This window comes from Phaenicophaeus curvirostris, chromosome 28 (assembly GCF_032191515.1).
Source record: "Phaenicophaeus curvirostris isolate KB17595 chromosome 28, BPBGC_Pcur_1.0, whole genome shotgun sequence".
NCBI lineage: Eukaryota > Metazoa > Chordata > Aves > Cuculiformes > Cuculidae > Phaenicophaeus > Phaenicophaeus curvirostris.
The window spans coordinates 2,417,741-2,432,367 of NC_091419.1; the positions used below are offsets into that span (position 1 = coordinate 2,417,741).

General features: G+C 50.1%; 1 protein-coding gene across 2 annotated transcripts in view; it reads right to left on the minus strand.

Moving 5' to 3' along the window:
- Positions 1–304: 304 nt before the first annotated feature.
- ZAP70 (zeta chain of T cell receptor associated protein kinase 70) overlaps positions 305–14,627 on the minus strand; it is a 31,152-nt gene continuing 16,829 nt past the window's right edge. The window contains exons 2-13 of one of the 2 annotated variants that reach the window (XM_069878082.1): positions 13,225–13,681; positions 10,207–10,367; positions 9,441–9,579; positions 6,563–6,641; positions 5,822–5,856; positions 4,596–4,644; positions 3,818–3,998; positions 3,001–3,207; positions 2,564–2,756; positions 1,897–2,037; positions 1,277–1,389; positions 305–925 (exon numbers count right to left, since the gene is read on the minus strand). In XM_069878082.1, coding sequence (XP_069734183.1) covers positions 802–925; positions 1,277–1,389; positions 1,897–2,037; positions 2,564–2,756; positions 3,001–3,207; positions 3,818–3,998; positions 4,596–4,644; positions 5,822–5,856; positions 6,563–6,641; positions 9,441–9,579; positions 10,207–10,367; positions 13,225–13,626 — 1,824 coding nt within the window. In that variant the 5' untranslated portion in view covers positions 13,627–13,681 and the 3' untranslated portion in view covers positions 305–801. Of the gene's footprint in view, positions 926–1,276; positions 1,390–1,896; positions 2,038–2,563; positions 2,757–3,000; positions 3,208–3,817; positions 3,999–4,595; positions 4,645–5,815; positions 5,857–6,562; positions 6,642–9,440; positions 9,580–10,206; positions 10,368–13,224; positions 13,682–14,627 lie in introns of both variants that reach the window. The other variant, XM_069878081.1, reaches the window with a different exon arrangement.

Sequence of the window (14,627 nt, forward strand, 5' to 3'; positions counted from 1 at the left end):
TTCAACAGTCTGAGCCATAGGGTATGTTTAAAAATATAGAATAGTTTATTTACACAATGATGAGTTTTCAGGCTTGAAAAGCAAGACGCTCGTTTCATTAGCACAGAGGGGCCAGGTGGGATCCAGGAGGTGAGCAAGGGGTGAGTTTGGTTATTTCAGGAGCCAAAGGCTGTGGCAGTGCAGGAGGGTGTACACGGTGCTCTTTGCAGTGCCTGGGGGTGTAAGAGCTACAGCTGGCAGGGCACACAGAAGACAAAGCAGTGGCCCCATGCAGCTCTCTCCCACTGCTCCTCCCCAGCTCTCCTGGGAGCAAGAAGCACTCCAGCTGCTTCTTGCCCTGAGCCAAAGGGATGGCGACTCAGTGGCTGCCTGTCCTGCGTCACAGCCCATGCAATCCTCACCACAAAAGTGGACTTGGTGGTTTCCTGTGAAAGAATTCTTTTTTAAGGGATCTGTAAAAATCAGGGTCTGCTGGAGCCAACACAGATCATCCTTAGTAAGCCAGGTAGGCATCAGGCTCTGAGGCCCTGGGGTAGTTTTGCAAGTGGGCAAGAAGGAACCATAGTACAGCTGTGCTGTCCTGCGTTGGATCAGGCTGGAGATGTTCCCTGTAGTCCGCTCTTTGGAGACACGCATAGCTGGGTGCCCTTGTCTGCTGTGACAACATCGTCTTCCAGGTTCTTAGTTCTGGTACTACTTGAGAAACAAAACCAGCATTTGAGAGATTAAAGCAAAAAATTGCAGAGGGCCTTCCCAGGTCCCATGCAGGAAGGGTGGGTGTTGAGGAGCACAGAAGGGAACTCAAGGAAGAGTTGCTTTTGATTTGTCCTCTGTCTCTGGCCCATTTTCTGTCTTGGAAGCAATACTGTAGTAGTAGGAGCGGATTATGTTTTCCACACTAATAAATCCTGGGCGCTCTTCCCATCTGCAAGGGAAGAAAGGAACAAATAAGGTCAACAGAATAGACAAAAGTAGACTGACACAATAAGAAGATGCCAAGCACAGAAGAACCTGGGAGAGAACAGCAGCCCAGTTGTACCAGGGCTTAGGAGGGCAGCTGAGACTTTCCTGGGATGGAGCAGATCAAAGGCACTGAGGCTCTGACATCCTCCAGGGTTGGTACAGACAAATGAGGGAGTGTAATAACAAAGAAATAGCTGGGGAATGAGACCAAGGTAGGAAACACCATTTGCTTTGTGTTGGCACCATCCAGAGAGTGTGTGCTGTTCTGACAGACCTGCCACCCAGCAAAGAGTTGAGGTAGCAAAAGCCTCACCTGTAGGTCCAGCACTGCTGCATGAGGGTGTACATCTCTGCCGGGCAGTCCGTGGGGCACTCCATGCGCTTCCCTTGCTCTATGAAGCTGATGACCTCGGGGCCTTTCATTTTCTAGGGTAGGATCAAGCAGGAAATGCTTTAATGATTTTGGAGCTGGCGACAGGGTTAGAAGAGGCAGATTAGAGCTGGGTCTGGGGTAATGTCTTCGGATCCGTGCACCGTGCACCCCATAGTCACTGTTTACAACCCTGGCATCCAGCAGCAGTGTCTCATGTTGTGGCCAGCCCAGCCTGCAGACCCCATCCCAAGCATAAGCAAAGCAGTGGCTGTTCAACTGATTTCTCAGCTCTCAAGTGACAAGAGAAGATCTGCTTTGACAAACCCAAATGAAATTGTTTTAATTTCTTTTTCTTGTCCTTTAAGTGAGCACAAAGGATCCAACCCATATAATCTGTGCTGTGAAGTGGAAGTGAGCCTGTCTCCTTTCCCCTCTGTTCAACAGTGGGAAGAGCATCCACTCAGGGAAACAGAAATGGTGGTTTCAGTGTGTGTCAGCCTGTTACAGAGCGGAAGAGTAAACAGTGGCATCAATCCATGATGGATACAGCTCTGCCTCACCTTGTACGGCTTCTGCCCGTAGCTGAAGGCCTCCCACATGGTGATGCCATAGCTCCATACATCACTCTTGCTGGAGAACTTGTGATAGAGGACGCACTCTGGGGCGTACCATTTCAAGGGCCACTTCCCTGCTGTCCTGGCCTGCAGAAAAGCAAAGAGGAATATTTCCACCCTGATACACAGACTGCTATGAGCCGAACCTGAATTCCGCTTTGCTAAATGTTTGTGTCAAATGAAAAAAAATCCCCTTGCCCTCGGTTGGGATCTCAAGACCCCAAGCTCTAAGCCTCAAACCCCAGCGCAAGCCCTGCTGTCTCACTGGTGCTGCTCAGCCATCCCTCAGTGCAGAAAGATCAGCCCTGGCTCATGCTTCATCACCTTCTCTCCCCTGCTATCTGCTCTGGCTCCCCTCCTGTATTCTCTCTCCTGTCACCCCACTGGACTGCATCCCCTTGCTGCCTCTGCATCCATCTGAATTTCTTCCTTGTCACTCAGATCTCCGCAAATTCCCTTTTAATGTCACAGCAATGAAGCAAGCCAGCATGTGATGTGGACATTCCAGCGGGGTTCTCTCCTGGGAAGAACCCAGACTTTCTACCTCTGGGGATCTCAGTCTCCAGCCAGGAGGGCTCCTGCTATCTGGATCCTTTGCCATGTTTACACTCACCTTGTAGTAGCTGTCATCAGCTCCAAGAGCCTTGGAGAGTCCAAAGTCACTGATCTTGGCATAATGCTGGTTGACCAGCAGGACATTTCTGGCTGCCAGGTCTCTGTGGACAAAGTTTTTTTCCTCCAAGTACTTCATCCCCATGGATACTTGATGCATCAGCTCCACAATATTGCTCACTGGAATCTCGTCTCTGGAGAAGATGAAAGAATAATGCAGTAACAAAGAACATGCTGTTACTCTGTACAACACAGTCCACTCCAAAGCTTTCTAGCTGCACCGGACAATGAACATGGACATCTCTGCTCCAGAAGCATCAATCTCTGATACCTCACATGAGCAGACACATCTTTCTGCTGTTATCAGGCTCCTTTGGTAGAAAAGAGTTTGATAAGAAGTGCAAAAAATCAGCCACCCGCATTTTATTCAGTACTTACTTCTTGGAAGACAAGAACTTGTTGAGTGGCCCTCCAGAAGCCATCTCCATCACGAGCATCAGAGACTCTGCCTCGCAGACGCCAATCATGCGAACGATGTAGGGGTTGTCCAGCTGATGCATGATCTGGGCTTCCTTCATCATTTCATCCTTCACTGTTTTCTCATTGTTGCTCTTCAGCACCTTTATGGCCACGTCAATCTGCTTCCTGCACAAGGCGTGAGAGAAGCACACATGGGGTGGATTGAAGAGCAGCTGGATTCATGTATCACAGCCAGGAATATAAACTGCTCCTCATATGATGCATTTTGATCACTCAACAGCAATCTCAACAGCCTGTTTTGGTGCATAATATCCCAGACCTGCTAGAAGGCCAAAGAGATAAAGGATCACCTCACCTCACACACTGAGATCTGCATCATTGCAATTTTTCAAGAGGGAAAAAGTGGGCAAAAGCTGTCTCAGTGGATTCATATGCAGCCAGCAACAGAGCCAAGGACTGCACATCTCCTCAGCCTCACTCCTTTGCTCTGACCAAGATGACCTCAAAAGCATTTGCCCCTTTGAGCCCAGCAAACACCTTCAGAAGTGACAATCTTACACCCAGGAGTGTGCAGCAGCGATGACATTTTCAAGGCAACAAGCCTGTCACTGAAACTCTGTAAAGTCACTACTGACCTTCTGAAGCATCTCATACCTTCACCCCATTGTCACTTTAAGGTCCATCTAGCTAGAAATAGGATAGCTGGGGACATCTCTGAGCTTAGCCTGAAGCACCCTTCTCCCGCTTCCTCAGCATCCTTCAGGGCAGCACTCACTTTCTCATTTTGTAGACTCCTTTCTTGACACAGCCAAAGTTTCCTGCCCCGAGTTCTACTTCATCGATCATCAGGTGGTCCCTCTTCAGGAAAAGCTTCTTATCCTTCAGCTCTTCGGGGTCACTGTATGGGCTTTCATAGACACTGGTGTCCATGGGTAGCAGGCGTGACTTTCCTACACCTACCCAAAAGATACAATTTTTTATAGCTGAAATGACCAGATCCTTCCCCATCTCTCTCTCTCCCTCAATGTCTGGGAAGGATTTCTTGCATTTCTTGGCCAATTCTCCTCCAAGCTCCAGCATTCAAGCCTCCCTCCTTTCATAACCCTTGGTCCTAGGTACCACTGCTGAAGGAACCAGGATGAGGAGAGGTGTTTGAGAAATCACTCTCCACGTATCAGACCCTGTAGGATCTGGGCACATGCACAACCTCAGCCCAGTGAAACGGAACAGAATTTATGGAATATTTTGTGGGCAGGATGGAAGATGGGCAATAGGATAGATTTACTGGGTATGATGGGGAATGGGACAGGGTTTGATGTACTGAGTACGATGTGGAATGGGACAGAGCTTGATGTTCTGAGTGCTGAGTTTGAGCAAGCAGTTTGCAGTATTCTTGTCCCAGTGCCCTGAAATGAGAGTGATGTTCCTGGGTGCCTCTGTAAGAAAGGGCTTTGTAGCCCTGCTCTTTGACCAGAAGGTGACACAAATGTGTCAGGTAACCCCCAGGGCCTGTCTCCTCTTGTTAGGAGGAGAGAGATTTCAAAGATGCTCACCTACAGGATCTGGCGTGTATCCGTCTGCATTGAGAGGCTCAAGGTTTCTCTGGAAAAGAAATAGGGATAAAGTGGATAACACAAACAGGGGAAACTGCTTCACTTTGAAATCATAGAATCATAGAATGGTTTGAGTTGGAAGGGTCCTTAAAGCCCATCCAGTTCCACCCATCCATGTGCAGGGACACTTCCCGCTGGTTTAAGCTGCTCCAAGCCCCATCCAACCTGGCCTCGAACACCTCCAGGAATGGAGCAGCCGCCAGTTCCCTGGGCACCCTGGGCCAGGGCCTCACCACCCTCATCATAAAGAATTTCTTCCTAATGCCTAAACTAAATCTTCCCCCTTCCAATTTAAAGTCATTCCCCTTCATCCTGTCCCTCTATACTGTTGCAAAAAAGCCACTCCTCAGCTTTCTTGTAGCCCCTTTCAGTGCTTGAAGCTGCTTTAAGGTCTCCCTGGACATTAGGAAAAATTTCTGGACAGAAAGGGTTATTGAGCACTGGAACCAGCTGCCAAGTCCCCATCCCTGGGGGTGTTTAAAAGACAGGTAGAGGAAGTGCTTAGGGATATGACTTAGTAGTGGACTGGGACGTTTGGTCTTGGTGATCTCAAAGGTCTTTTCCAACCAAGGATTCTGATTCTATGAATGCCAGTGCTGCTTGCAGCAGAGTTGCTGCACCACGGAAGCCCCTTGCAGACTGTGAAAGCTCTCTGAGAAGATGAATGAATGCTCAGGCCTTTATTTAGCCTCTGCTGGGCTCAGGGCTAGGCTCTTGTGCAGCCCAAACGACCCGGTTTCAACACTTCTCAGCAGTGCCTGAGCACAGACGTACCCCGAGACCAGGGACCCAGAGAGAGTACAAAGACCTGGCTGGTGGCCAGCGGCCAGCAGCATGGTTGAGTGTTCCCAGAAGCCGACCACATCTTCCTCGCTCCTGCCTGACAAGGAGGGCAGCAGGGAGAGGGCTTCCTGAGGACAAGCCCACATGTTGCAAGGAGCACAGAATGAATGGAAACCATTTTCAGCTCTAATGGTAGTTGTACCCAGCTATTCCTCATCCCCCTCCAAGCTGGAAAGGGGACAACAGTGCAGCTGGGCTTAATATATTCCATTTGAATTATGGCCTTTTAGAGCAGAGCAGATTTTGATCAGCAAGCTTGAAACGCAAGAACATTAAACTACTGAGGTACCAATAAACAGATCCTCCCTAATACTTACACTCACGGAGGGGTGGGTTGGTGGCACTGGTGCTGCAGACACTGTGAATCAGGAGAGACAAGTTGTTATTAAGAGTGCCTATGCCCCAAGCTGGATCAGACCATCAGTCTTTGAAGGACTGTGTGTACACCTGGGTCTGATCCTGTCCCCTACAAAGGCCTGTTTCCACAGCTTTAGCCAAAAGGGGTGTGGAAACGTGCCTGGCTGTGGGCATTATTCCCCTCAGGGTAGGTGCAAGGCCACTGGGTTGGCCCTACAGCCTCTATCGGTCCCAGGGACTGGCTGAGGTTAACCCCAGAGGCAGAGCCCAGGAGAGCAGGAGGCTCACTGCAGGCTCTGAAGTGACATTTGTGATATTTGGGCCAGGATAAAGTGACCCACGGTTTTGAGTGTTCAGCTCAAGAGACCTACCAGGAGCAAGACTTGCAGGACTTGTTTCCTGCTGCCTAAAAAGCAAGTCTTTTTTTTCCGAAGCTGCGTTTAGCACTAGAAGTCCCTAACCCACTTGGAGCCCTGATACCCCATCAGCTCCTGTCTTTGGGCCACCCTAGGCCAGTCCTGGAGAGTGGCCTTTTTCAGCAGGCAACATGACATGAAACTTGCCCAGTTTGCTGGAGAGCAGAGACCTCACCATCTCTCATCACCAGAGTGTGAGCAAGGTTGGACATGGTAAAGGCAACTTGGGCTGGTGTTACCCACTTGGTGGAAAACTAAGGCCATGGAAGGCACTAAGAGACGTGGGCTCACCTGGCATGTTGGGGTTGGGGCAGGTTTCCCTCAGGTAGAAAATCAGCCCGTCTGGTTTGAGTTTTAGGTACTCCACCAGCTGGAAAAGGAGTTGTAAGAAAAAGAAATTAATGCAAGAAGAATAACTTCTCCTGTTTTGGTTTTTTTTCAGGCAGTTTGCGTGGCTTAAGGTAATGATTTCTCCCTGATTTATAGCAGACAGGGACTGAACTACTTCCTCTCCTCTCCTCTCCTCTCCTCTCCTCTCCTCTCCTCTCCTCTCCTCTCCTCTCCTCTCCTCTCCTCTCCTCTCCTCTCCTCTCCTCTCCTCTCCTCTCCTCTCCTCTCCTCTCCTCTCCTCTCCTCTCCTCTCCTCTCCTCTCCTCTCCTCTCCTCTCCTCTCCTCTCCTCTCCTCTCCTCTCCTCTCCTCTCCTCTCCTCTCCTCTCCTCTCCTCTCCTCTCCTCTCCTCTCCTCTCCTCTCCTCTCCTCTCCTCTCCTCTCCTCTCCTCTCCTCTCCTCTCCTCTCCTCTCCTCTCCTCTCCTCTCCTCTCCTCTCCTCTCCTCTCCTCTCCTCTCCTCTCTCTCCTCTCCTCTCCTCTCCTCTCCTCTCCTCTCCTCTCCTCTCCTCTCCTCTCCTCTCCTCTCCTCTCCTCTCCTCTCCTCTCCTCTCCTCTCCTCTCCTCTCCTCTCCTCTCCTCTCCTCTCCTCTCCTCTCCTCTCCTCTCCTCTCCTCTCCTCTCCTCTCCTCTCCTCTCCTCTCCTCAGTGCTTGCATACCTGGATCTCAGCCAGTGGGAAGAATTTGGGAAGTTAGATAAGGACCAAAGAAAGACAAAAGGAAAATCTCCACTAGGAGAGCTGGGCAGGGCATTTTCAGTACAATGTTATTGTTGTCCCAGCCAGAAAGACTTTCAAGTTGTGTTGGGTTGGATAAAGCGTGAGAGAACCCTTTTGCTTTCCCCAGAAGCCCCAGGGTTAGCTGGGTGAATCCAGGGCAGTTTTTCACTGCAGCAACCACTGATTCAAGCACAGTGGGGACTTGACTCTGGCTGGAGACAACCAGCCCAGCCCCTGGACTGCAGGGGAGATGCAGCTTTCTCCTCCCCTCCTGTCTGGCTCAGATTCCATCTGCAATTGGGAGCCTGGCACGGTTCTGTTTCCATAAAAACGCCCCGAAGTCTTTGTTTTCAATCACATTCAGAGTGCAAACAGTCCTGGGAAAATGAAACATTCAGCAAAACTGAGTTCCCGTCTCCCAGAAAGCCCTGCCCAGGAGGAAGGGCCGGCATCTGTCCCCCGAAACAGGTCTGAGGTGCTTGCCATGGGGCAGAGCTGGGCTCCTGGAGGGGCATGTGTCTCCCCAGCAGCACCAGGAGCTGCTGGGCCATGTGTCACATTCCCTAAAAGCCCTGTCCCACCCTCACGAGGACAGCTGGGGTGTTACAGCCACCTCTACTTCCCAAAGCCCCTGACTCCCAGAGGTGATAGGATGAGTCTCCTGGCAGTCAGATCTTCAGTCATGTCAAGATCTTGGCAGGTGGCTCCAGACTTCTGGCCTCCTCTGCTCTTTGCACTGAAGTCAGTCACATGGAAAATACAGCGGCAATCAGCACACAATGGTTTTGCCGGTCCAGGACCCATGTGAGGAACAACCTGGCATGAGCAAACTCATCAGGGCTTGCTGCAGGCAGGGGTCCAAGGTGCACGCTGTGGCTGAATGCGTGGTGTTTGCTGATGGCGTGCAAGTGTAATTAATACAAGCATCTTAAGTATCCTGGCTTAAAGCTGGAAATTAAAAGCACTAATCCTCTTGTCTCCTTGGAGAGGCACCAGACCAGTGAAAGGCATGGAGCCAGAGGTAAAGCTAGCACTATTTCAGAGTTGCTGTGATATCCCAGACTTAGATCTACTGAGCCAGAAGTACACAGGAATATCTGAACTGAGGTGAGGTGATAGACAGCCAGACTCAGGAAATGTAAGGCTTTTCCAGAAGGGGCTACAACCACCAACGTACGGTCTCAGAATCATAGAGCGGTTTGGGTTGGAAGTGACCTCAAAGCCCATCCAGTTCCACCCCCTGACATGGGCAGGGACACCTTCCACTGCATCAGGTTGCCCCAAGCCTCATCCAACCTGGCCTTGAACCCCTCCAGGGATGGGGCAGCCACCCCTGCTCTGGCCAACCTGGGCCAGGGCCTCCCCACCCTCACAGCAAAATATTTCTTCCTAAGATCTCATCTCAATCTCCACTCCTGTAGCTGAAAACCATTCCCACTTGTCCTGTTCCAGCACCCCCTGATCAAGAGCCCCTCCCCAGCTTTCCTGGAGCCCCTTTCAGTACTGGAAGATGCTCTAAGGTCTCCCTGGAGCTTTCTCTTCTGCAGGCTGAACAAGCCCAGCTCTCTCACCCTGTCCTCATACGGCAGCTCCTCCAGCCCTCAGATAATCTCCATGGCCTCCTCTGGACTCAAACTCTTCCTTCCAGCAAACTCATTTCAGCACATATATTTAAGCTTTCCCACATTTGTTTGATCCCTCAAACTCTAATCCATTGTGCCAAGGTGGGAATTGCCTTCAGACCCCAGCTTAAGGCTGCCTGGATTGAAGCAGATGGAAGTGAAATAGTGAGAAGTGAGGGTTGAGTCCAGGAGAAGAGGCAGGAGTCAAACCAGAGGGAAGATCTTTTATCCAGGCTGAACAACCCTAAATCTCTCATCCCGTCTCGTACAGGAGGCGCTCTAGCCCTTGGATCATCTTTGTGGCCCCCTCAGGACTTGCTCTAACACATCCATGCTGTCTTGAAGCCTTTAAAGCTCCACAAGGCCTTTCCTGCTCCTCAAGGCACAAGCAGCTACAACGAGGGAAATTGTATTGGGACATCATCCCACTGTACAGTACCTGCCACAGCGTGTCGAACTTGGTCCCCTCGGGGATGGAGTACTTGCCGGACTTGTCCTGGTCTATCCGATAGTGATACACTGTCTTGCCATAGACAAGGGAGAGGGCATAGGCACCATTTTCCTTCCTTTCTCTCAACCTGGTAGGAAGAAGAACCATTACAAGCAATTCTAGATTTTTCCTGCAAATCATCATGTCTACAGTGGTGGTGGGTCACTGGGTGGGCACTCAGTAAGGTGTCCTTGTACTCCATGGTTAGAATTGCCACCTTCCTGACACCCCTCTGCAGAGGCTGAGGAGGCATCCTTCACCTTCAGCCTGTCTCCTCCACCCTCTGATTCTTTCTTTCCCCAACTCATTCAGGAGATAATTGAATTGAGGGCTGTCTCACCTCTGCAGAGATGCAGAAGAACTGTATTCTCCTTTATTTTGTTGTCCATACATTGTCTATGTGTCAGTCTTAAATGTCCTCATTGACCAAACACCGTATCTTATCTCACCTGGTGCATTAACAAGCATAATCATAGAGATATCTAAATGTGAGAAGCAAATAAAGCTTTCTGGCTCCACGTAGAGACCAGAAACTGGACAATAATAGGTTTGAGGTGTCAGCCTGTGTCTTTGAAGGATCAGTAACCACACCCCGACCACATTCAGCTAAACCTTGTCTCAGGAACTGGCACATGAAACAAATAACTACAGGGCAGTGGAGGTGGGGAAATGATCAGAAGGGATCAGAGCATCTGCCAGGGTTCTGCATGCTCACAGGAATTTGCCATCAGGTTGTGCCCCAGAGTAGAGCCTCCGTTCAGCTTCACCCCGGGCGATGTTGCCATGGTACCAGGGCATCCTCTCATGGGCTGTGGTGGCAATGAGCTTCTCCACCTGTGGAGCTTGGCTTATGATGGCCTGTTCAAGCGCATCCCCCTGGAAGAGAATGAGAAATGAGACCTCCTACCACTCTTCAGCATTATTGTATGGCTTCAGCACAGTATATTTTGCCCTTGGGGCAGATGACACGGCAAACTTGGAAGGTCTCCTAATGGAAGTGCCTGTAACCCTAACCATGCCCAGAGCAAGTGGGTTGAATTCCGTTCTGCTGCAGAGCTGAATTGTTTGCTCCTCTAAGTCAATCCCATCCTCTGCATCCAGCTGCAGTCCATTGAATTGCTGGTGAGGGAGGAGAGAAGTCATCATGTTTGTATTGGAAACCTTGACATGAGGCTCATGAGGTATCATTCAGCCTCTCATAGAATGAGAGGGAATAGCCTCAAGCTGTGCCGAGAAGGTTCAGGTTGGATGTTAGAAAAAAATCCTTCACTGAAAGGGTTCTCAAGCCCTGGCAGAGGCTGCCCAGGGAGGTGATTGGGTCCCCATCCCTGGAGGGGGTTTAAAAGGCAGCTAGATTAATTGCTTAGGGATATGATTTAGTGGTGGACAGGTATGGCTGGGCTTGATGACCTCAAAGGTCTCTTCCAACCTAGGGATTCTATAATTGATTCTGTGATTCCTGGGAGAGCAAGACGTCTTTCTGCTGCTCTGCCTTTCTGGCTGCTCACATCCCCAGACACTACAATTTGGCAAAAGCAGTGAAGTCTGGAAGTCATGTGGGAGACCCTAAACTAATTCTAGTGGCCCTACATATTTCATAAACAACGGTAGGTTTTCATTTGCCAGTAGGTGGCAATGTCCTTTGTGTTATCTGCCAGCGTTCTTTGATCAGCTCCATGCAGAAACCCTATAGAATACGTTGTTCTGTCAAGCAGCTTTGGTCTGAAATAGGCCAAATTTAGAGAACTTTCATAGAAAAGATCCATAAGGATAATGCCTGAGCCGTCTCAGAGCAAGTCCAGAGGAGGCCACAGAGATGATCCGGGAGCTGGAGCACCTCCTGTACCAGTACAGGCTGAGATAACCTGGCTTGTTCAGCCTGCAGAAGAGAAGGCTCCGAGAAGACTTTAGAGCCGCTTCCAGCACTGAAACAGGCTCGAGGAAAGCTGGGGAGGGGCTCTTGATCAGGGAGTGCAGGGATAGCATGAGGGGGAACAGTTTTCAGCTGCAAGTGGGAGATCAAGATGAGATCTTAGGAAGAAATACTTTACTGTGAGGGTGGGGAGGCCCTGACCCAGGTTGCCCAGAGCAGTGGTGGCTGCCCCATCCCTGGAGGTGTTCAAGGCCAGGTTGGATGGGGCTTGGAGGAACATGATCTAGTGGGAGGTGTCCCTGCCCATGGCAGGGGGTGGAACTGGATGGGCTTTGAGGTCCCCTCCTTCCCAAACCATTCCATGATTATATGGTTCTTTGATCTTTCTGGCATGAGGTTTAACAAGACCAAGTGCTGGGTCCTGCACTTGGGGCACAACAACCCTGAGCAGCTACAGACTAGGAGAAGTCTGGCTGGAAAGCTGCCTGGAGAAGAAGGACCTAGGGGTGTTGGTTGACAGCGACTGAACATGAGCCAGCAGTGGCCCAGGTGGCCAAGAAGGCCAATGGCATCTTGGCTTGGATCAGAAACGGCGTGACCAGCAGGTCCAGGGAGGTTCTTCTCCCTCTGGACTTGGCACTGGTGAGACGGCGCCTCGAATCCTGTGTTCAGTTCTGGGTCCCTCACCACAAGAAGGATGTTGAGGCTCTGGAGCGTGTCCAGAGAAGAGCAACGAAGCATGTGAGGGGGCTGGAGAAGAAGAGGAGCGGCTGAGAGAGCTGGGGGTGTTTAGCCTGGAGAAGAGGAGGCTGAGGGGAGACCTCATTGCTCTCTACAACTACCTGAAAGGAGGTTGTGGAGAGGAGGGAGCTGGGCTCTTCTCCCAAGTGACAGGGGACAGGACGAGAGGGAATGGCCTCAAGATCCACCAGGGGAGGTTCAGGCTGGACATTAGGAAAAAAATTTTAATGGAAAGGGTCATTGGGTACTGGAAAACAGGCTGCCCAGGGAGAGGGTTGAGTCACCTTCCCTGGAGGAGTTTAAGGGATGGGTGGACGAGGCGCTGAGGGACATGGTTTAGTGATTGAAGGGAATGGTTGGACTCAATGATCCTGTGGGTCTCTTCCAACCTGGTTATTCTATGATTCTATGATTCTATGACTTGGAAGCATCTTAGTAGCTGCTTTCAAGGTGACAAGAGGAAGAAGGAAAAAAATTACCTGGCTGCCAGTGTGACCATTTATGGAGTTTTTTGTATGTATTATATTTGTTCCAGTCTGCAATTAAACAGAGAAGCCTGTGTGCAGCTATTTTTAGATGTCAATAACAGACAGACCTGATCCAGTACCCAGTTCCTCCATCACATGGGCATGTCACCTCCACTGATTTCAAAGAGCAAGGAGCACCTGAGCAAGGGTTTGTCTGCTGTCATTACATCTTCAGCATGGTGTTATGGAGGCACAGGCACCACGCATGGAGCGCGATGACCGCACTGCAACAACAGGAGCAAATGGTACATGGGGAAATCATAGAATCACAGAATCATAGAATCTCCAGGCTGGAAAAGACCCATCAGATCATCGAGTCCAACCATTCCAATGTTTGAAAGCAGGAGAGATCTCCAACACCCTGCAGAGCAGATGTAACACCAGCTGCTGAAAGGAAGAGTCTCAAGGCTTGGGAAGATATTTAGCCCTGTTTATGAAGAAGAAACTGGAGAAGAGAGAGATTTAAGACTGTTCCTAGTGCCAGCAGCCTCCAATGAGAAGGACCATGCTGTTAGAGGAAGCCAGGGCAGCAAGGAGCAGTAAGGGAGCACTCTTCACACAGTCCCACACCACCTTTGGCAATGGCCAGTACCTCTAGTTTCCACGTCTGCCGGACATATTCGCGCACCATATTGTCCCTCATGCTGTCAAAGACCCCGGGCTGGGGTTCCACACCACTGGGGCGGTTGCAGGGCTTGCGGAGATTGCAGCAGAGTCCGTCAGCATCCTTGGAGTAAAACTCGCAGAGCTCCTCTGGCCCACAATGCGCTTTACCCCCGGCAATGGCGTAGGTGCCGTTCAACTGGCGCTCGATGGAGTAATGGTAAAACTGCAGGTTGCAGACCATGGAGAGGACATAACCCCCGAGGCTGCGCAGGCATTGCCGCAGCAGGAACAGCCCATCCGACATCCCTGCCAGCTTGAGGTACTCCTCCGCTTCTGACCTGGCAATGCTGCCGTAGTAAAAAGGCAGGTGAGAAGCAGCATCGGGCATCTCTGTGAGCTTCCTGGGACTGCCTGGGTCAGCTCACGTGCTGCTGGTGCTCGATCTGCAAGTGAGAAGCAGAAATTCTTCATTAACACATCGTTTTGCCAAAAGGTTAAATTGGAATCTGGGCTTGTCTGCCTAGAAGTTCTTCAGCCCTCAGCTCATCTGTAGGGTCATTTCAAAAATCACATGGAGAGCAGCAGTGAGTGCATTCGTATCCCCGGCCAGAGAATCCCACGGTGATTCCTCTATCCCACCCTGAATGGAGCTAAAAGCGTAAGTAAAAATTCATCTGATCTAAGACTTTAAGCAATAGAGAATGCACTGAATCCAATTGTGAATTGTTCCAATGGTTAATCACCTTCACTATTAAAAATATGCTTCTTAAATCCATCCCGAAGTTTTGGGCTTTGACTTCCTACCATTTTCTCTCCAGCCCCGTTCACAATAAAAGGAAATTCTTTTGCCTATGTGAATAAATCAGTTTTGCCACAAGGGTCTGTAAGGCCAAAATCTAAAATGCATTAAGATTAAAACACAAGATGGATATTAAATGTCTAAAAAACATTTAGACACACACCTGCACCAAACAAAAGGAGATAAAGAGAAACTCAAGTGCTTCTGGGCAGACATTAACCATCATTTGACAGGAACATGAAAAAAACCTTCCTCTGCTTATAGATTTTTCCCCACAAACCCTGACTCTGGCTGGTTTCTGAATTTGGCCGATGCTCTGATCCCATCTGGCAATTCCTATTTCTACATCACATGCGTGCTCCAGAAAAGCCGGAGCTCAGGCATGGCTAACCATCACTACAAAGTGAATTTAATCCCGCTGTCTCTGTTGAGCTGGAACATGCAAGCGCTACTGGAGCCCCTTTTCCAAACAACCACAAATCAGAAAGGAACCTACCGCCACACTGCTGCAGCACCAACTCGTGGTGGGAATCCACCGAGAAGTGGCACTTGGTTGACTGTGTCACTGCAGAGGACCTTCTGCCAAAGAA